The 23,978-nt window shown below is 35.3% G+C and overlaps 1 protein-coding gene across 1 annotated transcript in view; it reads right to left on the reverse strand.

The window, feature by feature from the left end:
• PHKB (phosphorylase kinase regulatory subunit beta) overlaps positions 1 to 23,978 on the reverse strand; it is a 208,904-nt gene that overhangs the window by 99,680 nt on the left and 85,246 nt on the right. Inside the window, exons 8-13 of the mRNA XM_069497809.1 lie at positions 16,601 to 16,664; positions 9,366 to 9,461; positions 7,683 to 7,880; positions 4,223 to 4,280; positions 3,606 to 3,683; positions 1,484 to 1,642 (exon numbers count right to left, since the gene is read on the reverse strand). Coding sequence (XP_069353910.1) covers positions 1,484 to 1,642; positions 3,606 to 3,683; positions 4,223 to 4,280; positions 7,683 to 7,880; positions 9,366 to 9,461; positions 16,601 to 16,664 — 653 coding nt within the window. The remainder of the gene's footprint in view (positions 1 to 1,483; positions 1,643 to 3,605; positions 3,684 to 4,222; positions 4,281 to 7,682; positions 7,881 to 9,365; positions 9,462 to 16,600; positions 16,665 to 23,978) is intronic.

A 23,978-nucleotide genomic window follows, 5' to 3' on the forward strand; every position in this document is an offset into this window, starting at 1 on the left:
AGCGTAGTCAATTCTGCACTCCCAATTTATTAGCCTTGTCAATTTTATCTAGAGGCTTTGCTCAAACAACACTCCTTCTAGTTGTACCAAACCCAGGCTGGATACACAGAAAAAAGCAAGAAGAAGGTTTAGAACTCAAATCCCAGATCCCAGGTGGCAGTGTAATATCACAGAAAAATTTCATCATGCTCATTTATAATTTCCAAATGTGGTATATAGAAACCTGTGATGCTGCTGTTATTATAAAATTCTTATCCTTACACAGATTAACTATTCCTCTACTAAAACACGTCTTATTTAGCTGTATCAACAGATGAAAATAATACTCTAATCAGAGATAACCTTTCTAACTTCGCTTGATTCTACTTCATGTGTATTTTTCTCCCCCTTTAGAAAATCTAAAAGCACAGTCTGTATAAATAATATCAACTCCTTATCAAAAAGATGTCACTTTAAAGGAAGAAAATCTTTCTACATATTCTTAAATTAGCATGAAGTATATTCAGAGATCCAGAAAATATAGTTAGGAAAGGAGCAAATCAAAAACAGCATTAACTTAATTTTCTCTTCTTTGGTTAGCTCTGTCTGCTCTTACATATCATTTATGTAAAGCTCAATTTGGAAATCTGGCCTTTGAAATATTCTTCCCTAATGAATGTAAAAAAATGGAACAAAAGATGATTACTCCTACTGCACAAACAAATGTATTAGCATTTATGCAGTAGTGCTAGAAAACAACAAAGACTGTAACAGTATTTCACACAGTAAGCAGTTCTTTTAGTGCAGCTGCAATATTTACAATTAGCCTATTTCATAATCGTTTGCCATAAAGGAATTCTGACTCTAAAATGATAGCCCTTTTGATGGAAATGCTAATATTTGAAATTTTAGCTAGGAATGATGCAGGAAGAAACACAATGCTTTTTTGTGTTTATCAAATTTTCCTTCATTTCAATGTGTCCAAGAGTACTCTGATTCAGCCGAATTTCTAGGAGAAGATGAAAAATAATTCTTCAAAAAATTATGAATAATGGTTCCATTAAGCTTGCAGCTGAGAAAATTGCCAATATGTATTTATTGGAAAAAAGAGGACTTTGAGATGACCAATTCATTTTGGCAAGTAGCTTACCAAAGCTATGACCAAGCATGACTGTTTTATTAAATCAGAACTTTTATTACATCATATAAAAGTAATTCAAAGTTCCCATAACTTTCTGCTAGAAACCTATCTAGTATACTGAATGTAGTCCCCTAAATGATCATAATGGTACCCATATCTATTTTACTTTCTTCCCAGAAATTGTCCGTTATCATTCAGTGAAACAGATATATTAATACACCTTTACATACTAAGAAACTCCCCAAAGACCTCTTAACAGCATAAGACACCACCCAAATCCAAGAAGAATGCCAGCAAAGACATATTTATTTCTAACAGCTTGATAACAAGGGGAAAAAAGCATGCCCAACCTTCTCTACTTACCTAAGAGTTTTGCGATGATATAAAGGGCTTGCCCCCAAAGAAACAGTTTTCCATCACGGCCACAGTTGCTAGGAAATCTCTTTTGACTACCAGGGTTCTTTTTTTCATATTCTACAAAGTCAGCTGGCACATAATAGTACTTTGGTACGACAGGATATCCTATGGAGTTTAAAAATAAGTATTTAAAATGTAACAAATCAGTGTTCTCCCCCAAATTTCCCTTCAAGAAACTGTAATGATTAGAAAGCAGGGAGAAATGTTGTACAAGAGGTAACAGATTTGATAACCTATAGAAAATTGGATATTCTAGTTCCTTTCAGATATTGCCAGTGAAAAACATGGAGAAAACCTTGACTTGAAGACACTAATTTGACAGCATATTGTTATGCTTTAGCCAACAGTGTCTACATAATCTCCTTTAACATTTAATTTTTAATACCTTTAAATGAATCAATAAACATACAGTATGCAAACATTTAGAGCCATAGAGGAAGCTATTTTTAATAGGATTAGTCTGTAGAAGCTCCATATATGAGATACTGGATAATCTTAAATGAAGAATTATAACCCTGAGTCATTGCTTAGAGCAAGGAAACCACCATTTAAGCATTAAGCCCATTATCTACCATTCAATATCATTGAAGAGAAAAAGCCATCTTCCCCTGTGACCAACCCATTTAAAAATATTCCTTGGTAAAAAATAAAATGATTATTTATAGAGTAGGATCTTTGTAGATGATATAAAGGGAGAAAAATCAACATTCTCAGTAGGGTGCTCCAGAAGATTTTTTGCAATATTAGTCCTCAGTAAACCTAATTTTACTGATAAAATTGTATCGATTTCCCTAAAATTTTGCTTCTTTATGTATCAACCAGTAGTGATATTTGTGTTTAAAACTAGTAAAAAGGTCTATGATATACAGAGACTACTTTGAACATCACTCTCTGAACATGATAAGCCTACAGTGAGGTACCTTAAACTACTACCTCAATACATCAGTGATCTACCACTGAATACTAAAAGTCTGATTCAAGGGATTTCAATATTATATGCATCACAAAATTTATTACATTATTTCTCACAATGGACAGTGATTACACTGCTTTTAAACATTAATATTTATTTGAAATTCAATGTTCATCCATAACATTTCACAACTTTTAACATTACAAGCATTTGAAAGGATGAGCACACAGTAGGAAGTATTTACTCTGAGATTTTCGTGGAAAACCCCAAAGACTATCACAAATAAAATGAGGTAGGAATGGGGCCAGTGCTGTGATTGCCAGTTTGTGTATCACATCTATAAGGTCATTCTTTTTTTTTTTTTTTAACTAACACACCATAATTTTTACCTTCCATAAAAACATGTTTTCAAAGTTGTTCACTCATGAGAATATACTCTTATTCTATTAACACTTTCAAACCCCAAAGAAATCTAGAACATCTCCTTTGGAATTCCTTTGACAATTAGTTTTACAGCTATACAGAAAAGTCAGTTATGTTTCTTTTATGGTCCCTGCTGGTGTTTGGTTAGAACCAATAAACCCTCACTCATAAGACTGGGTCTTCTGACCATTTATAAAATATTAAATCCATCTTCGAAGGATGACATTTTAGCACTGTGGCACACATGCAAAATACAATGCTAAACGCCCTAGAAGCAAGTCCAAAGAGGAGGCCAGACTGCTCTTGGCAATGCTAGTACTTTTAGACAAGGGATGGACCCTGTCCAGGTAGCCGCTGCAGGGGCAGCACTCACCTTACTGTAGCATTTTTGGTGACCTGAATAAAAAAGTCACTCTACAATATTGTCACACTATACAGAGTAAAGGAATTATGTAATAGGTGAACAAATTCTGCCCACCTGCCAAACTACTTTGGAATTACTATATCTATGACCACCTAAATTCATCTCCATCTTTGTCCTGCTTAATGAACTTCTTTCATAAAAACAGACTTACTATAATGAATTAATAGAGGTTATTCTTTCTAATTTCATTTGAGGCCTCATTCATTTTTTCAGTTTCATATAAATTGTGTTTTATAAAGAACTCATATATTTCAAAAGAGCATTAAGAAAATGTTGGTGGGAAGAATTTATTGAAAAAGCAACTCTACCTTCTGTGGTCTGATGCAGTACGGGAGTCAAAAGATCCTGATATTCCTTCACCTGTCCGGGATTGCCTCTGAAAACTCCTAAAATGTAAAATATAAAATCCAAAGCTCAACAAGCATCTCAAAAATTTTATCTTAGAAAAATTTATTTGCCCAGTTATAACTATTTTGGTAATTTTCTGTGCAAATGATAAAAATAAAATTGAAAAAGTCATACAAATGTGTGTGATATTTTCTCGAGAAATTGATTTTAGAAAGTCATGTTAGCATTCAGAATCAAAAGCTGAATTTTAATTGAAATTTATTCTTAAGTATAAATATTACATATATTCACAATGTCACAGATTATAGTATTCATGATTCCTATTAATAAAATTTTTTTCTTTGTAAATATGAATAATATATTGGTATAATTTTTTAAATTGTTCAAAGTATTTTTAATTCTTAAAATGGTTTGACATCCACTTAGCGAGCAAAGCAATGCGGCATTGAAATGCGGAGCAGCTGACACCACTGCAGCACCGACTATTCCTCAGGCTGGAAGGAGTCGCATTTCATTTCTGTTCTTCTTTAAACTACTTATATCCTATAGTTTAAATTTCAGGACAAAGCTCACTTACCATCAATCATCATGTAAAGGAAAAATATGGGAAATTCACATTCAATGCCATCAAATAGCTAAAACAAAAAATAAGACATTAAATTTTAAATTGACAATCAAATTAGAACAACTATAGTTAGGCTACGTGTAAAAGATTTATTTGTAGTAGTAACTGAAAGATGGACTGATTTTATAAATAGTTTCATTGTTCTCTTTAAAAAATTTCTCAGGATTCTTAGTATTCAAAACCTCATTCATTCAATTCATCAAACAGCAGTCATCCAATAAATATTTACTGAATACTTTAACGCCTGTCACCAACAAGACAGAGCGCTCTGAGCACAAAAGATAGAGAACTTCCCTCAGGGTCTTCCGGCCTGGCAGGGAGCTGGCATGGAAAGGAGCGACTAGGGTGCAGGGCAAAGTGTCTACACACGTACAGCGGTCACATAAGGAAATCAGACACCGGAGTCTGCCTCGGGTCAGGGAAGAGTTCATGCGAAAGGAGATGTGTTAGCTAACGCCTGGTGAACGTCACTGGGAAGAGAAGCTAAGGGAACTTGAGGCAGAGGAAACAACAGTACAAATCATAGATGCATAGAAGCATAAAGTATGTTAAAGAAACTACCAGCAATTCAGTACTTCTGCAATAAGCAAGTAAGAAGTAGTGAAAACTGAAGCCCAAGAGATGGGCCAGGCCAGCCAGACCAGGAAGGGCCTGGGAGGTCACACTAAAAGACTGAGACTTTGATCTAGAAATAATAGGGAACCACTCGTAAATACTGAGCAGGATCAGATTTACCCATTTTATTTCCTTGCTAGACTGGGCAGTTGATGATACTGAGGAGAGTTGCAGGGAAAGAAATAAGACCAGCTGGAAGGCTGCTGCAGTAATCCAAAGAAAAGATGACAGCCTAAACTAGGGTTTCTCAATTTTAGTACTAGTGGCATTTGGGACCAAATAATTCTTTGTTCTTGGACTGTCCTGTGCAGTGTAGGATGTTTAGTAGCATCCCTGGCCTCTACTTTCCAGATGTCAGTAGCACCCACTAAGTTGTGACAACCCAAACTGTATGCAGACTTTGTCAAATGTCACTAGGGGCAGGAGAGGAGAGAGCAGAATCACTCCAGGTTACATACCATTAGCCTAAACCAAGGAGTCACAGAGACGAAGGGACAGAATTTTAAGGTCTTAGGGAGGCTAAATCTGTCAGGCTTGGTGATTGACAAAGGTGGGTAAGTGGGAAGGAAGAGCCTAGAATGACTCTCAGGTTTGGGGCTTGGACAGAGGAGTGGGGAAGGAGTGTGGGCAGACTATAGGACATCTAGGTGAGGATGTCCAAAAGGCAGCTGCATACACAGGTAGGGCACTCGGGAGAGAGGTATGAGTTGGGGATAGAGATGTGGGGTGAACAGCTGTGAGAGCGTGGGTAGGATGAAAAGAGAACATGGCTGGGGATGACCCAGGAGAAGAGCAATGTTTAAGGGGAGGCAGAAGAAAAGGAATCTGCAAAAGAGACTAAGAAGGATAGCGAGAGAAGAAAATAAAAACTGGGAAGAGAATGGGATCACAGCAAACGGAGAATGTTCTAAGACAGAGGACTCGGCTAAGATGTTCAAATACCAAGAAGAACTTCTGTGACATAAGGTCAGAACCAGTGACCTACACTGACGGAAGCCAGCACAAGGTGAGTGGGGGCGAATGAGGAGAGACACCAAGTACAGACTGTACTTTTCAGGCGTGGCTACAAAGAGAAAGAAGACGGGAAGAGGAGAGGGATAAGGGTTGAGGGAGGGCTTTTGTTTGTTATTTTTTTAATGATAAATACCGATGTGTTTAAACTGAGGATAGGATGTTGCTTGCAGAGGCAAGGCAGAAGTGGGGAAGATGAGGAGACAAAAGAAAGAGAAATGGACATCCTTCTACCGGCGAAGAAAACAAAGTCTCAGCAAGAGTCCCAAGAAAGTAGAAGAGAACAAGATGGAGTGTACATATGAAAGGCTGGCCTTGGAGAGAGCAGGTAGCAACCCTCCATGAGACAGGAGAGACGGAGGTAAGCAGGGATGAAGACATGATGCAGCGGAGGCGGCCATACAGAAACAAAAGGCTATCAAGTAGGAAATAAAAAGTCAAGTCTGGGAACTTGAATACAAATGGGAAACAGCTGGAAAAGCCTTCAAGGAGTGTTCCTGGCAGGGTCACAGAGCAGGACTGACAAGAAACGAAGGCAATGATGAGGACTGAACAAAGACGGATGTCCTGAATTTGGGGTGGCACCTATCCATGGTGTTTGTGGCTTTCCTTGGTGGGACTCAGCAGCAAGTGCAAAAGTAGAGAAAGTTTGCTGGACTGATCCCAAGTTGGAGGTCTGCAATGTGGCAGTTGCAGGTGGTCTAATTCCAATGTAAATGCTATAAATTGGCTCAGGAAATGCATTAAATAGAAAAGAAACATTTGAATGCATTTAAGAGATAAATGGATCTTCTGGCCCATCCTAATAGATTGTAACACTGCTAACACTGCTGTAAAATTTCAAAAATGCATACAATAAAATGGTTCCTAATGCTCACAAAGTGATAGTCAACTGTGCAATTAAATAAAATGATAAACACCTTGATTAGTTTTCCTGCAAATGTGTATAATGAATTATAAAAGAATAGTATGTTAATTGCCAAACATATTGAAGGGTACAATGCTGCCTGTATATTTTCTACTTACAGATTTATGGGGACGGTATCTATCTTCAGTGAATGAGTCAAAGTTATACCCATGTTTACAAAAATAATTTTAACCTACTCCACTAAAGCAAAGTGTTCAGCAATGTGCATGAAATACTTACTTTTTGGGCTGTTATAGTTTTTTGGATAGCTTAAAAGTACCTAGTATAAATCTGGATATACTGGTATGTGTGTATGTTTTCAAAATATAAAATATTTTAAAACTAAATATTTAGAGGACTATATTTCAAAGGGAAGTGTCTAAATGAAATAGATAAAGGAAGAAAGGAAGGAGTATCAGTTTTAATAAGAGCATTTGCTGTTATAATCTGTTAAAGATTGAAAGCCAGATCACAAATAGATATTTGATATTACACAAGACAAATAGTATGGAGCAGGCAGGCAAAAATCTGAAAATGCAATAGAAAAATTATTTACCCAATGAACCAACGTGGCCCAATATAAGTAAATACCTCACTGGTAGTAAGAGCTAACACTTATTGAGCATTTATTATTTACCAAGCACTCTTCTAAGCTCTTATACATATATATTAAGTCATTTAATCCACATATAAGAACCTCATGATATAGGTACTGTTATTATCAATGAAGAATTATTAAACACAGAGAGGTTAGTTAACTTGTCCAAGGCCACACAGCTAGTCAGTGGCATAGCCAGAATTGAAACCCAAGTGTCAGCCTCCTGAATCTGTGCTTTTGACCACTCCGATATACAACAAATATGGGATATTTTTTGATACCTTAATTTCAGCTGGTTTGTAGTAGCGTCTACTGGGATCTTCCAGTGATGTTCTATACCCATCTCTCAAGAAACGCTTAAATCCATATTTTCCTTTTAATTTTCTAACCACTTTATCGAGTGTCTGGCTAAACAGAACTTCATCATCCAGGGCAAATGCAGGATAACTGATGCAGGGAAGGAGGGCAGCATCTGTGTTCTGGGGTCAATAAGAAAAAGAGATTGCAAGTGTCTGCAATGACATGATCAGCACAAGCCAAGGAGGATGATGGAGATAAAAAGCCATCGAGTCATCCAACCGACTGTGAGCTTGCCCTGCTCCCAAGGACAAACTGGCGTTGCTATGGCGTGCTTCAGTGAACCATACAGAGCAGGTAAAATTTTATTCATTAAGAAAGAGTATTCACAAGGTTCAACACTGGGCTCAAACTTTACAATATTGGCTGGGTGCGGTGGCTCACGCCTATAATCCTAGCACTCTGGGAGGCCGAGGCGGGAGGATCGCTAGAGGTCAGGAGTTTAAGACAAGCCTGAGAAAGAGCGAGACCCCGTCTCTACTAAAAATAGAAAGAAATTAGCCAAACAACTAAAAATATACAGAAAAAATTAGCCGGGCATGGTGGTGCATGCCTGTAGTCCCAGCTACTCGGGAGGCTGAGGCAGGAGGATTGCTTGAGCCCAGGAGTTTGAGGTTCCTGTGAGTTAGGATGACGCCATAGCTCTCTAGCCCGGGCGACAGAGTGACAGTCTGTCCCCTCCTCCGAAAAAAACAAAACTTTAAAATATTAATTAAAACAACATGCAAAAATGTAACACTACTAGTCATCATAACTTAATCTGTCACAACAATTTGCTTATAATAGTGAAAAAGAGAAAACAATCCTAACAACCAAAACAATTAGTTCAGTAAATTAGCAGCCATTAAAATTTTTATTGTAGAAATGTTTATGGATACAAAAACATATCCATTCATAGAACTAGGTTATAAATCATTATGAACAATATGGTTTTAGCTTTGTAAAATAAAAATATATGTGCATAAAAATATGTGGAAATGTATATATTCAAATGTTTTCACTCTAAGATTATATCAGAGTGGTGGAATGACTGGATATTATGTTATTATTATTTGCTTATTTTTGGATTTTGTTTACCATAATCTTATATTACTTATATAAAATACTTATTTTTAAATAATGAAATTATTCCATTTTGGGTGTTTTCTAAAAAGAGAACCACAAATAGTCCCTAGAAAAATCTGCAGTCAGGTACTATAGGCAACCAGAGTTCATCAAAGAAAAAAAGTGAACTGAATAAAAGAAAAGAAACAAAGAATAGAAGATAATTTAATTTAAAGAAATATAAATTGTGAAAAATATTTTTCTAATATTCCATGACAAAATATGATTTATTTTTGGCCCAATATTGCTATTTATCCAAAAGAAGAATAATGTCTATTTTTCTATTGTCCTTTCAAAAGACTCAAAAGACAAAGCAGCTTTTTCCACAACTCTGCTCACTTTCTAAACCTCTACAGGCCAGAGGAAGGAGGGATAATACCTATCGTGTCTTATCTCTACTGGATGACCTCTAACGTTTGAGAGCACCTTCTTGGAAAATAAGTCAAAACTACATAAAAATAAAAAATGACAGTTCATATTAATTTATCATAAAAATGTCTCACATGCGATCTTGATTCTCTGGGTAACAGTGAGCACAAAGTTTGCCTGTTGCGATTGTGAGCATCGAGATCCACAAATATAACTGACCAGGAACAGCCCTGGAAAGAGAAAAAGCAAAACATTTCCTAAATTAAGAAAAAAGGACTTGTAGAATATTTGACATTTTGACTGTGAGAGATTTTACAAAAAATACTGACTGCATTCGAGTATGGGATTACAGAAGATTTTAATTTTCTTTTTATGTTTTCAATATTTCTCAAATTTCTTTCAATAAACATTAATTTTATACTCATTAAAATTAATGTTATTTTTTACATTTTCCTATTTTCCTTGATTTTCTAATAAATCAAAATGTATTGATTATAAGATAATCAATTAATGACATTTATTTTAATGAAATACAAATACTTTACCTAATATGACAAGGAATAAAGAACTAATTTGGATTCATAAAATCTGATTTGTACATTCCTCATAAAGAATGTTGATTATATGATGAAACTAAACAAATTTAGATATAAGAAATGAAGAGAACTTTCATCTCAGGAATGCAAGTCCTTTTAATTATCAGGCCTAGAGAGACATCAAAATGCGACAGCAATCATGTCCCACTCTCCCCTTTGAGCTAGGTATTCATCTCTTGAAACTGCTTGATAGTGTCACAAATAGCTATAAATTAACCTAAAAATGCCACACCAGACACTATAACCCACACCCTGTAGCTTAACAATATATATAGCCAATCACTAATCAATGTTATTTCTATAAACCAATGAGAATTCCTGACAAACAACTTTGTATCAGCCCATTCCCTGTCTCCCTTTATTGCCTTTAAAAATCCATTTGTAACTGCTGCTACTTGGAGTGTATATTCAGGGCAACTTGAGTCTACGCTCCCAGCTTGCAATCCTCTAGCTTGGCCCAAATAAACTCTATACTTATATTAATTTTGCTTCAGTTTCTTCCATTGACAGATGCACTCTAGAAGTAAGGATATAAAAAAAATAGTTCATTAAAACATGAAGATAAGAGAATCTCAAATAATAATAATGCTAATATTCACTGTGTCAGGCACTGTGCCTTATGTTTCACACGGATTATCTCATGTAATCCCCATATGTAGATATTTTTACCCCCATTTTACTGAAAAGGACATTAAGCCTTAGTTTAACAGAGAAAGGGTTCAAAAATCTAGTCTGGTACCGAAGCCCATGGTTTAAACAGTAGGTTATAATATTCCCCCCCCCCCCACACAAAATCTTTCAAGTAAAAACAAAAAATTTGAATAAAAAGACAGATATAATAGAAAATGTCAATTGGTCTGCTAACCAGGTTAAAAAAGATTATCATTGAGCCATTCCATATTCAACAACATAGTTTTAAGTAAATATGGCTTTGTTCTTTTACTGGGGAGTCAACTATTTGAAAACACATAGAATGAGATGTGCATACAAAGACTGCTTCCAAGATAAGAGAATATTCAGAAAAATATGTGGGGAAAGGGAGAACAGAATAAATTGCACGTTGCTTTAATACTACTTTCTAAATCTCATCCCAATTCTCACCAACTTCACAGATGTCTTACTCTGAAACTAAACTACCTCAAGTCAATCAATCACCTAGACTGAAACTTCAAAATCTAGTAGCACCAGAGCCTAGATCCATATATCACCCTCACCAGATGAATGTTTTTTCCTGTTAATCCATGTTCCTATATGAATATAAGCCTATAAAATAGAGTGATTTCTCATTCAGAATATCATTTTTTAAAATGTTTTTTTTTTTTAAAACTCTGACAAGCGAATTAATAAATGAACTGGGAACGAGTGAAGCTCTCTCTCAACCACCAGATTAATGCTGTCCTTTCTATTATTTGAGAGTCCCAACCTCCCATCTCCCCTGGTTCATGCAGTAGCTGCCATTGGCAAAGTACCGTGCACTCTGTTTTCAAGAAAACAAGACTGAACTTGACCTGTGCTCTCAAGGAGCTGACCCAGTGATAAGACAGCCCTGAACAAGACGATTATTTAAAAAACAAAAGATGGCACATGGCAATACACAACTTAGTCTCATCAAAGTGAGTGGCTCAGATAGAAGGGTAATAATTATAATAAGTCCCCAGGCAAGTTGGGGAACTTCATAGGGAAGGTGACGACCACAGCCAGGATATGAATTTTCAAGGAAAGAGAAACAAACAGGGTTAGAACCAAATAGCAGGAAAATGATCGGGTATAATGTGCTAGGAGCCTATGAATACACAAAATAATAGGAGCTGCAATTTATCTTTAGGCCAAGAATTAATAAAATTAATTGCATGCTGTCTGGAATTAAATTTTCAAAAGATACAATCTAAGTAGGATAATTTATAAATAATGAAGTGAAATGGCAAATTTGGCAATTGTTTCCATTATTTGATGAATGTAAACAGCGAACTTCTCTTTTCTGGTCACAAATAAATGGTTTACTTATCTAAATTCACCAAAGTATTTGTTCAAGTCTCAATTTTCCTCTGCCAGCCTCTAAGTAATAGGCTCAAAGAAAAAAATAATCTCATAATATTACCATATTTTAACATTGAGATCAAAGTTAACTATATGGTTTGGCTGTCCTCTTACAAAAATATTCCATGCTTTAGGCATTATAGCCCAAATTTCCAGGAGGGTAAAATCACTCAAGGTCATGGGCAGCTATTCCCCATTCAGAAGTAAGTCTTTTAAAAAGTTACCAAGGAGAGCCCACACATGGAATTAATTATCACCTACTTTAAATCAACAAACACATTAATTTTAGGCCTGCAAATTTCAAAGGAAGCTAGATGTCTGCATTGCTTTGAACACTTTGCATAACATGAGCAATCTCTCTAGTCATTACCTTTTAGATTCTGGCCTCAGCTCATTTGTCAGTATCTTGATTTCCCCAATTAAAGAAAGGAATATGAAAGGATGTTTTATAATATGACACTTCAGAGTATCTGATTAACTTTGGATATTTTATTTTCATCTTCCATTTCCTGAAATCATTACAACTCTGCCATAACATCCTGACTCCACCTAAAGAGCATATTTTAAGTCTGACAGCTCAAACTTTACTCTCCAATTGAGTGTCTATAAATCCTTTTGTTCCAGTAAATACACTAGAAAATGACTCTACCCGACCACTGCCGTGGGGACTTGAGTTCCGGTGGTGGGGAGGGCTGCATTGACCCATCTACCACTGCCCCCCATCCCCATGACCAGAACAAACACTTTTGCGATGGTCCCTAAAGCCAAAGGTACCATCTGTGACCATAAGATTGCTGCTCTCATTGGTTTCAATTCAAAGGAAAATGATTTGAAGGATTGTCTGGGCCTTTCTTTTCCCCATTAATCACTTCTCTGAGCTTGAGCTGCCCTCATCTAGAACGAAAATATAAAACAAGATAAAATTTGTCAATGGATCACTGGTCCTGATCTTTTCTATTCTTATTCTGGAAGCAAAACCACACCCCAAACTCTGAGTAGGAGATTTTATTCCCAGTTCAGTTATTAGGCCAACCCTTAGCTCTGTGGCAGAGCCCAGAGAACAGTATTCTTCCAGAAAGGATATTTACTGATGGGACTATCCCCCCTGCACCATGGCTGTGGTGGCAATGAGTGTGTAAATGGCCAATTGTTGCTTACTGTCCCAACAGTTGTTTCCAGCAGCCCCTCTCACAATCCAGGCTTCTCTCCTGCTCACATACTGTTAAAGGAATTTCAAACTAAGGAAAAGATGAACCCGAGCATTAATTCTCAGGGTCTCAGAACAGCAGAGCTGAGTTTCAAACCCAGGAATTATAAAATTGTTGCTTACTATATCTATGACATCTGATGAAAGTAAATTCTAATTTATATTACTATATAAATATTGTAAAATATTACTTTAATAATATTTAAATATATTTATCATGATATTTATACAGAATGTATTTGAGAACATGATGAAACGTGATTCCCATACTGAGGATTATATATGTTTCTAAATGGGGCTCTGCCCCAAATTAGCCTATATAGTAAACTGATCATTAAAGAAATTAGGCCATTTTATCACATTTTATTTGTAAGGTGTCAAAGAAAAATAAATTTTGAAAATAGTTTCAGAGTGAAGATTTAAACAATGTTTTTTTTCTTCAATAAGGAAAGCAATTACTGAAAAAAAAAAAGAAGAAGAAAGGAAGTACAGGAACGCATAAATAATCATAACCAAAGCTAAAAACTTTTCCACCCAATGATTACCCAAACAAATCAACATTTGTTTTATCACGCACGCTAAAGCACAAAAGGAGAAAGGCAAGCCTTTCTTTCATACTACTTGTGAAGTAGATACCTCCTTCAGAAGCCCGATAATTACTGAGCAGAAAATGGCTTAAGAGTTTTCAAAGAAAATACACAGCTCCCAACTCTAAAGGCAGGAAGCATCCAACAGCTGAGATTTTCCATATCAATTGTTGATTTTCCAGATTCATTGAGTGACTATGGTTTAATACCTGGCTCTGCCCCTGTGCTGTGTGATATGAGAAAAGTTACCTCAACTTCTCTGATCATTCATCTTGAGAGAGGGGCTCACCCATCTCCAGAGATCTATGACTCTTGAGTTGCCACCAACAGGAGATGCACTTTTTGAAAGCTCTAAATTAATTTAGTTAAAGACATATGATCAAGTTTTCCAAAACACTACACCAATAGTTTTTTAGAAATAATTAAGGGTACTCACATGATCTGAAATCCTCCAAGCCTTGAGGAGGTTTCTTTAGGTTTTCATTTGAATAAAAATATTTCTTTATGTCAGTTCTTTTCCCAGCCACTGGCTTTTAATTAGACCCACAGCTCTTCTAAGTATATGGAGCAACATTATAAAATGATTAAACACTAAAAAGATCACACGCACTCTTAAATGTGCTACTGTTTAGCCGGCACATTAGTAATTTAACTACGTAGAGGTGGGAATATTAACATTTTAAAAGTCAAGTTTCTGCTATTTTCCACATCAGAAAAAAAGGTGAAAGGGAATTTTTAAAACTAGGACACTGATACTATCCTGTAAAACTGGAAGATGAAGAGGCTCTACTTGCAACATGTGATATTTCTGTGGCTAAAGAAATAAGACATTATTTGTCTATATTTCTATATGAAATGATCAAGAGGTAGTCAATACAGCAAACATTTGGTGCATAGCTACACTGGAAACAGGACCTAAACAAGGCCAAAAACTAACTATGCTTAGAGCACTTGTTCTCATCCTTGGATGCATATTAGAATTTCTGAGGAGTTCTGAAAAACATCTCAATGCCAAGGCCTTCCCTAGACTAATTAAATCAGAATCACTGGAGGTAGAGCCTAGGCATCAGTATTTTCTTTTTTTAATTCTTCAAATGATTCCAATGTGTAGTCAAGATTGAAACACCGGCTGAGGAATAATACTGGAAATCCATTTATAACTGAGAATCAGAATGCACAGTAAAATAATTCAGTGGTTTTAGAGTTATAGTTGAGCAATCTATGAAAACTTTCTGAGAAAAGTAGAGCTCTGAAAGATGGGTAGAGTTAGGGAAAGTACCTTGCATGCATGCATGTGGGCATGTCTGTGAAGAGGAGGGATGCACACAGCTATGTACTTCAAAGGACAGAATCACAAAAAGAGCTGGTCTACACCACTGTGCACGGCCAACCGAGAGAAACTCGGCTCCACTCAGCTCACTTGTTGGCACGCCATAGAAGGCAAGCGAGCAAGACCTGCATTCTCCCAGACTGATGAGACACCAGCTATAACAGCTCTGGTTTAATCCATGACTCCTCTCAGTCTCCCTGAGATTCTTTCTAGAAAGCTTTCAGTCCAATCTCTTCATTTACCTTCTTCAATATTACCAATACTTCTTAAATAATAGCAACAAGAAATAGCGTTTATTAAAGGCTTAATCTTTACCAGGCACTATGCTAACAAAGTTAACTTTTATTTGCATGAGAACTTCCTGAGTTAGGTCCTATTATCATTATCTCTGTTTTTAGATGAGGAAGTTGAGACTTAGATAGGTCAATAACTAGCCAAAGTCGTAGAACTGGGTGTACAGAGCATACAATGATCCTATCTCCTGACTCCTAATAAAATGCCATTCTTTAATACCATTTTATCCTATTTCTCTCTCTCTCTCTCTCTCTCTGGGAAGTAGGTAACTCAGAGTAACCCTTGGGCACCCAGAATGAGATGTTTCTCTCTTCCTAATCATTTAATGTCTGTGGTCATTCCTCAAGTCCTGGAAACAGCCAGAGCCCATCCTTCAGAAGAAGTTGGGGTGAGGAGAAAAGACAGTTTGTGTATGAAGTATGCAGGGAGGGGAAGGGAGGTGGTCGTGTTAACATACTCCAACTAGAAATTTTCTTAACTTCAGACTTCAGGTATATAGCATTATAATTGCCATAACAAAAACCATGTCACTTTTTTGTACATATGTGTAACTTTCTAAAATGTATCTTCACAGATTTAGCATTTTAATAGCTTAGGGTTCATTACAATATCAGAAACTTCACTGTGCCTTGCCATCTTAGGAATCTTTACAAAAACTGCTAAAGAAAATTAGCCTACTTGTTGATCCAGTGTAGCAGCCTCTATTCCTACATTTTGTTCCCTTCTATTGACAACTCAATCATGGTCACTTGATTAGTTTAGTCTCTTTTGGTACAAAAACTAATTAAAAATCTTATGCAAATTTAAGGCAACCTTCAGGGTTTCCTTTTTATCCCCAGAGAAAATGCAATTTTAGACATTGGATTACAGCCAGTTGAAGGTAAAGCTAGGAGGAAAACTTCCGATTTTCGGGCTGCACACATTACACAAAGTCCCCTCTGTATGAGATATACATTGTTATACATTAAATTGAAACCAACATGAGAACTGATATGGGAAATATATGGTATATAATTCCAGAAATATCTAAAAATGTGAATAAGTCTCTGAGAAATGAGTAATAGACTTGAAGGAAAATTATTGAACCAAGAAAATCAAAATTCTTTATCGACATTTTTTTTTAGAAAGTAAGCAATGGTTTTTGGTTAGAAAACTAAAATTTAACTGGCAAATCATTTTCAGCGGAAAAGTTGTTCAAACGATGGGCTACTATATTAGTTTCAGACATTCTTTCATTATAAGGAAATGACTTTGTTAATGACTAGCCAAATTAATTAAGCATGCAATTCAAATAAAGATTTTCTTTTTTTTTTTTTACCTGATTGCCAAAGAGGTTGAATCCATTAATCGCTTCTAGAGCTGCTTTTGCTAAGCCAACAGAGCTAAAGGAGAAAAGGAAATGTGTTATTACTCTAATGTATCTGGCTACAAAATAAGAACCATTACCTGATGAATATTCACAAGCAAGTTTCTTTATTAACACTTATAACAATTTCCATAAGAATAATGTCTAAGAGACTTTATTCTGACATTTCACTATTTAAGTTTTTCTTTTTTATACTTAGTGATCATCTGGGAAAAATATTTCTAGGTTCACTTTGGTCTACTATTGATGGGAGTAGTTTTAATGCCAGTATTGTTTCTGTTCACCAACTCAAGAAAAAAAATGAACTTCAGAGGAGGCTATATTATGATGATATGTGCAGTAATTACCAGGTTGGCTATCATTAGTTCAGATCAATCTAACAAAGCTTTTCTGGTGTTAACTCTGAGCCTTAAGAAAGATCTCATGTATCATATACTTATCAGAGTGTGGTTAAGATATCCATTCAAATACTCTTTGTCTAGGGTACAATAAAACTGGCATTATTTTATGCTCATAAAACTGATCAGCTAACTTCTCACTTTTTGCTATATACAATTCTTTGTAATAAAATGAGTACTATTTCCTTCATTGTCCTACTCTTTTGGCCTCTCAAATGTCCCAAACTATAGTGCTGGAAATGGGAAGACCCATTTCATTCAAAATATGACATTGTCATCTTACAAATGTCTACCTTTAAATGTTTTAGATCTAATGTCCAGTTTATTTTAATTATTGCAAATTTTTATTTGTTTTACTCAAAGCAACTGCATATACTATTAATATCATTTAAGTTAATGATATATCATTGATACAGCATTTCTCTAAAGCAATGATAATCAAACTATGGTCCCCAGAGCAGCAACATCAGTATTATCTGGGAACTTGTTAGAAATGCCAGTTCTCACCTCTCTCTGGGAGGAAGGCCCCATAATCAGTGTTAAAAAGCCCTCCTGGTGTTTGAATGCACTTTAAATTTGAGGACTATTGTTCTAAGCTATTTACGTTATCATAATCTACATTTTCTATATGTTCTCTCCATGAACTATGATCAAGCAAACATTACTTTTATTACAGGATAGTAAATAGGTTGGACATTTATTTTAAAAATACACAGATGTGGCTGATGCCTGTAATCTCAGCACTTTGGGAGGCTGAGGTGGGAGGTTTGCTTGAGCCCAGGAGTTCAAGAACAGTCTGGGCAACATGGTGAAACACCATCTCTACACACAAACACACACACACACACACACACACACATACTAGCCAGGCATGGTGGCTCATGCCTGTAATCCTAGCTACTCAGGAGGCTAAGGTGGGAGGATCGCTTGAGCCCAGGAGTTGGAGGCTGCAGTGATTTATGATCACACCATTGTACTCCAGCCTGGGTGACAAAGGGAGACCCTGTCTCAAAAAAAAAAAAAAAAAAATACATGAATGGGAAGATGGAGTAGACATACTTTCCCGTATTCTTCTCACTAAGTATAAGTAGAAATCTTGGACATTACATATAAGACAAACATAAAAAGGCTCAGAAACATACATAGAAGAAAGGCAGACTAGCTATGGACATTAGGACTCCAGGAACAACACTGCGGTAAGTTCCCTGGGTTTCCTTTTTGCCTCATTTATACCAGACTTAGAGCTGAAGAAGCCAACAACTGAGAAATGCCAGCAAGTGTGTGCAAAAAAATGCCCTAATAAGAGCCTGCTCTCTGTAGCCATAGGAGCAGAAAAAAGGCAGCCTAGCAAAACAGAAACCTTTTACACAATAATTGCTCAGAAAAAACTGTGATCTTCCCTCCAATCACTCCTGCAGAAGCTGAGGAGGAAACCAAGACTTCTACAGTCATGAGTCTATCATAAGGCACATGGTAACACCCAACCCTCTCAGCCATGGTGGGGTCAGAGAAGTACAAGGAGGAAGTCAAGGCTTTCATTTCCAGTGGGTGGTAAGAAATCCACCCCCCTCCCCCCACCAACACACCTTGGTGTCGAGGAAGACCACACGGAGAGCCTAAACTTCCATCCCCACCAAGAAGTAATGAAATGAACTTACTCCTCCCGCTAGGATGGTATCAAAGGAGGCCAAGAGAAGAGTCAAGATTTCACTGCCAGTCAAGAGGTCACACCTTTTCTCTTATCCTATAAATGGACACCAGGTGGGAACCAATAATGAGGCACTCCTATCTTTCCTGGCAAGGGAGGTATCAGCGGAGGCCTACAGGGGAACTGGACATTCCATCCAGCCCCAACAGGAATGAAGAGTCCCCATCTTGAGTGTCAACAAAAAACTTGGCCTTATATTCCCACCTGGCAGTAATGAGGTAATGTGCCACCCTCTTTCTCCTGCCATGGTGGTGTCAAGAAAATATAGTTAAAATAGAAAGTTAAAATAAGATCCATGGTCTCATAATACCCCAAATGCCCATGTCTCAATGAAACACCACTCCTCACACCTAGAACCAGGAAGATCTCAAACCAAATGAAAAAATACAACCAACAGATGCTAACGATGAGAACAGAGACATGTTAGAATTATCTACCAAAGGCTATAAAGCAGCAATGACAAAAATGCTTCAGTAAGCAATTATGAACATTCTTGAAACAAATGAAAAAAAAAAATAAAGTCTCAACTGAGAAACAGAAAGTCTCAGCAAAGTTTTTAGAGCTGAAAAATATAATAATTGCAAAAAATAAAAAAGCTCAGTGGACAGGCTTAATGGTAGAGTGAAGGAGACTGAAGAAAGAATAGCTAAATTGGAAGATAGAACAATAGAAATTACCCAATCTGAACAAGAGAGAAAATAGGGTAGAAAAAAAATGAATAGAGCATTAAGGAACCTATGGGACCATAACAAAATATCTAATATGCATGTCACTGAAGGTCCTAAATGACAAAGAGGGCAGAGTTGAAAAATTACCTGAGGAAATAATGTCAGGAAAATTCATTAGCAAGAGCCATAAACCTACAGATTCAAGAAGCTGAATGAAATCCAAACAGAATAAAATTAAAAATACCCATGCTACGATACATCATAACTCCTGAAAATTAAAGACAAAGAAAAAATCTTGAAATTAGCCAGATAAAACATTTTACCTAAAAACAGAAAATAATCAGAATGACGTTGGATTCCTTATCAGAAACTGTGAAGGCTAGAAGGATATGGCACAAGAGTTTTCAGGAATTGAAAAAAAAAAAGACTGGTAATCTAGAATCTTATACCAGTAAATATATCACTTAGTAATCAAGGGGAAGAGCAAGACAGTCACAGAGGATGGAATAATAAGAGATTCTATCACCAGAAGACCTTCCCTAAAAGAATAGCTACAATCAGTTCTCTAAACAGAAAGGTAAAGGTGAAAAGAAAAAAAAAGACACCTTCGAACATCGAAAAGAAAGAAAGAACATGGTGAACAAAAATATGGGTAAATACAATAGACTTTTCTTCTCCTCTTGAGTTTTATGTTTGACAGATGAATTAAAAATTATAACACTGTCTGACCTGATTCTAAATGTATATGAAGAAAATATTTAAGATAATTGTATTATAAATGGGGGAGGGAAATAAGCATAAACAGAGATAAGGTTTCTATGCTTACCTAAAACTAATAAAATGATGATATTAATACACTAAAGCATTACATATATTTAATGTGATACCTAGAGAAACCGCTAAAATGCTATATAAAAAGATACACTCAAAACCATTCTAGATAAATCAAAATGAGATTCTAAAAAAAGTTCAAGTACACAGAAAGGCAGGAAAAAGAAAAGAGAAATGAAAAACAGACAGAATAAACAGAAAAAATAATTGCAGACTTAAGCTCAAATGTTACACTAAATGTAAGAGGCCTAAGCAATTAAAAAAAGAGAGACTGGTAGGATTAAACATGACTCAACTATATACTGGCTATATAAAAGTCTCTTCAAATATAACAATATAGGAAAGTTGAAAATAAAAGAATGGAAAAAGATATCTCATGCAAATGTTAATCAAAAGAATGGAGTGATTATTTTAATTATAGATAAAGTAGACCTCAGAGCAAAGAAAGTTACCCAGAGACAGAGAAGTACATTATATAATAATAAAAGGGTCAATCCACATAGCAATCCTAAATGTGGATGCACCAAACAACAGAGCTACAAAATAAGTGAAGTAAAACTGATAGAACTGAAAGGAGAAACAGACAAAAATCAGTTATAGTTGGAGATGACAATACTTCTCTCTCAATAATTGGTAGAACAACTAGACAGAAAATCAGCAAGGATATAGAACTAAACATCATCAACCAACAGGATCCACTGATGTTTTTAGAACATTCTGCATAAAAAGAGTAGGATACACTATTGTTTTAAGTACATACTAACATATACCACGATAGACCATATCCTGGCCATAAAAAAAATGTAAAAAAATGTAAAGGAATTGAAGTGTTCTCTGACCACAGTGGAATCAAACTAGAATAAACAATAGAAAGATAATAGGAAAATCTCCAACACGTGTTAACAAAACAGTAGACTTCTACATAATCCACATGGGTCAAAGAGGAAGTCTCAAGTAAAATTTAAAAAATGCATTGAAAATAAATGAAAATATAACATATCAAAAATTTGTGTGTAGCACAACTAAAGCAGTCCTGAGATGGAAATTTATTGCACTAAATGCATATATTAGAAAAGAAGAAAAGTTTCAAATCAATTATCTAAGCCCTAGCCCAGAAAAAGAACAAAATAAACCCAAAGCAAAGGGAAATAACATAGATATGCACATAAATCAATGAAATTTAAAAAGAAAAACCACAGAGAAAAGCAAAAAAACAAAGAGCTTATTTTTTGAAACAATCATTAAAATTAACAAACCTCTAGCAAGATTGGCAAAAAAATAAGACAATACACACAAATGACCAATATCAGGAATAAAACAGGAGATATCATTACAGGCCCTGTAGACATCAAACAAATAGTAAGAAAACATTACAAAAAATTCTATACACATCAATTTGACAACTTAGAAATGGAAACCAATTCCTAGAAAAGCATAAATTACCAATGTTCACCCAATATAAAATTGATAAATTGGATGCCCTATAACTATTAAGGAAATTGAATCTCTAATTTTAAAATGACAGCAACAACAACAACAAAAATCTCTAGGCCTGGATAATTTCATTGGCAATTATTCTACCAAACATTTAGAGAAGAATTAATACCAATTTTATATAATCTCTTTCATAAAATAGAAGAAACATTTAGACTTTATTTTATGAAGCTAGCATTATCCTCATATCAAAACAAGACAAAGATAGTACACAAAAAGAAAACTTAGACCAATACCCCAAATGAGCACAGACATGAAAATCCTTAAAAACACATTAGCAAACAGTATTCAGCAATATGTAAAATGACTTATCATCATGACTAAGTGGGGTTTATTCCAGGGATACAAGGCTGGTTCAGTAATCAAAAATCAATCAATATAATCCAACAATCCAACATATTGAAAGGCTAAAAGAAGAAAAACCACAGGATCATGTAGATCGATGCAGAAAATGAATCTGACAAAAATCAACATCAATTCATGAAAAAACTCCGAAAAATAGGAATAGAGGAAAATTCTGCAATTTGGTCTACAAAAATCCTACAGCTAATCTTAGACTTCATGATGAAAGAAAAACTGAATGCCTTCACAATGCAAGGATGTCTGCTCTCACCATCACTGTTTAACACAGTACTGGAAGTTCCACGTTACCACCAATAGGGCAAGAAACGGAATATAATCTGGAAAGGTAGAAATAAAATTGTTCCTATTTGCAGATGACATGATTATCTATGTAGAAAATCCCAAGGAATCTTAAAAAAATTCCTTTAATCAATAAGTGAGTATAGCAAGGTCATAAGATACAAAATCAACATTAAAAAATAAACTGTATTTCTACATACTAGCAATGAAAACATGGAATCCAAATTGGAAAACACAATATCAGTTACAATCATCCAACAAAGAAAAGAAAAATAAGGGTAAATGCATCAAAACAGGTACATTGTCTCATGCTGAAAATGAGACAATGCTGATGAAAGCAATCAAAGGTGATTTCAATAAATGGGGATGCATTTTGTGTTCATGGAATCAAAGGCTCAACAATAAAAATGCCAAATCCCATCAAAATTCACACAAGAGTTTTTGTAGGTACAGACAAAATTATTCTAAAATTTATATGGAAAATCAAAGAAACTCCAATAGTTAAAACAATTTTGAAAATGAAGAATAAAGTGGGAGGAATGAGTCTATCCAACTTGAAGACTTACTATATAGCTGTAGTAATCAAGTCTGTGAGGTATCAGCGGAAGAATGGACACACAGAACCCAGAAAGAGAACCACATATATATGTTCACTTTATTTTTAACAAGGGCACCAAAGCATTATGCCTTAGTTTTTTAACAAATGGTGCTGGAGCAAGTGGACATCCACAGGCAAAAAACCAAAAAATCAAAAAACAAAAACTTTAACCTAAGTCTCATACCTTATACAAAATGAACTCAAAATGGATCATAAATGTAAATGTAAGATGTAAAACTATGAAACTTTTGGACAAAAAAAAAAAAAAAAAAAAAAAACAGGCAAAAATCATTAGGATCAAGAGCTAGGAGAAGAGTTACCAGACTGGACACCAAAAGCACAATCCATAAAAGAAAAATGAATATATTGAATTTGATCAGAATTTAAAACTTTTGCTCTATGAAAGACCCTATTAAAAGGATAAAGAGATGGGCTACAGATGGAAGGAAATTTTGTAAAACACATATCTGACAAAAGACTAGTATCTACAATATATAAAAAACTGTCAAAATCAACAATAAACAATAATCTAACAAGACAATGGGTAAAAAATATAAAGAAACATTTTACTGAAGAGGATATACAGATGGCAAATAAGCACATAAAAAGATGTTCAACATTATTATTCATTGGGAAATGCAAATTAAAATCACAATCAGATGTCACTATAAACCAATAAGATTGACTAAAATAAAAGATAGTGATAACTATCCATAAGGATGGAGATAAACTATATAACTTATACACTGCTGGTAGGAATGCAAATTGATACTAGTACTCTGGAAAAGTTTTATGATTTCTTAAAAAACTAAACATACAATTAGGATATGACCCCAACTACAGGCACTATTAGGCATTTATCACAGAAAAAAACCTATATCTATCTATCTATCCATATATATATATTGCCTGTGCTACAGGTGTTATATGTCTAGAAAACTATTGCTTAATCTTAGGTCACAATGATTTGCAACTATGTTTTCTTCTGAGT

Source organism: Eulemur rufifrons, chromosome 23 (assembly GCF_041146395.1).
Source record: "Eulemur rufifrons isolate Redbay chromosome 23, OSU_ERuf_1, whole genome shotgun sequence".
Classification (NCBI taxonomy): domain Eukaryota; kingdom Metazoa; phylum Chordata; class Mammalia; order Primates; family Lemuridae; genus Eulemur; species Eulemur rufifrons.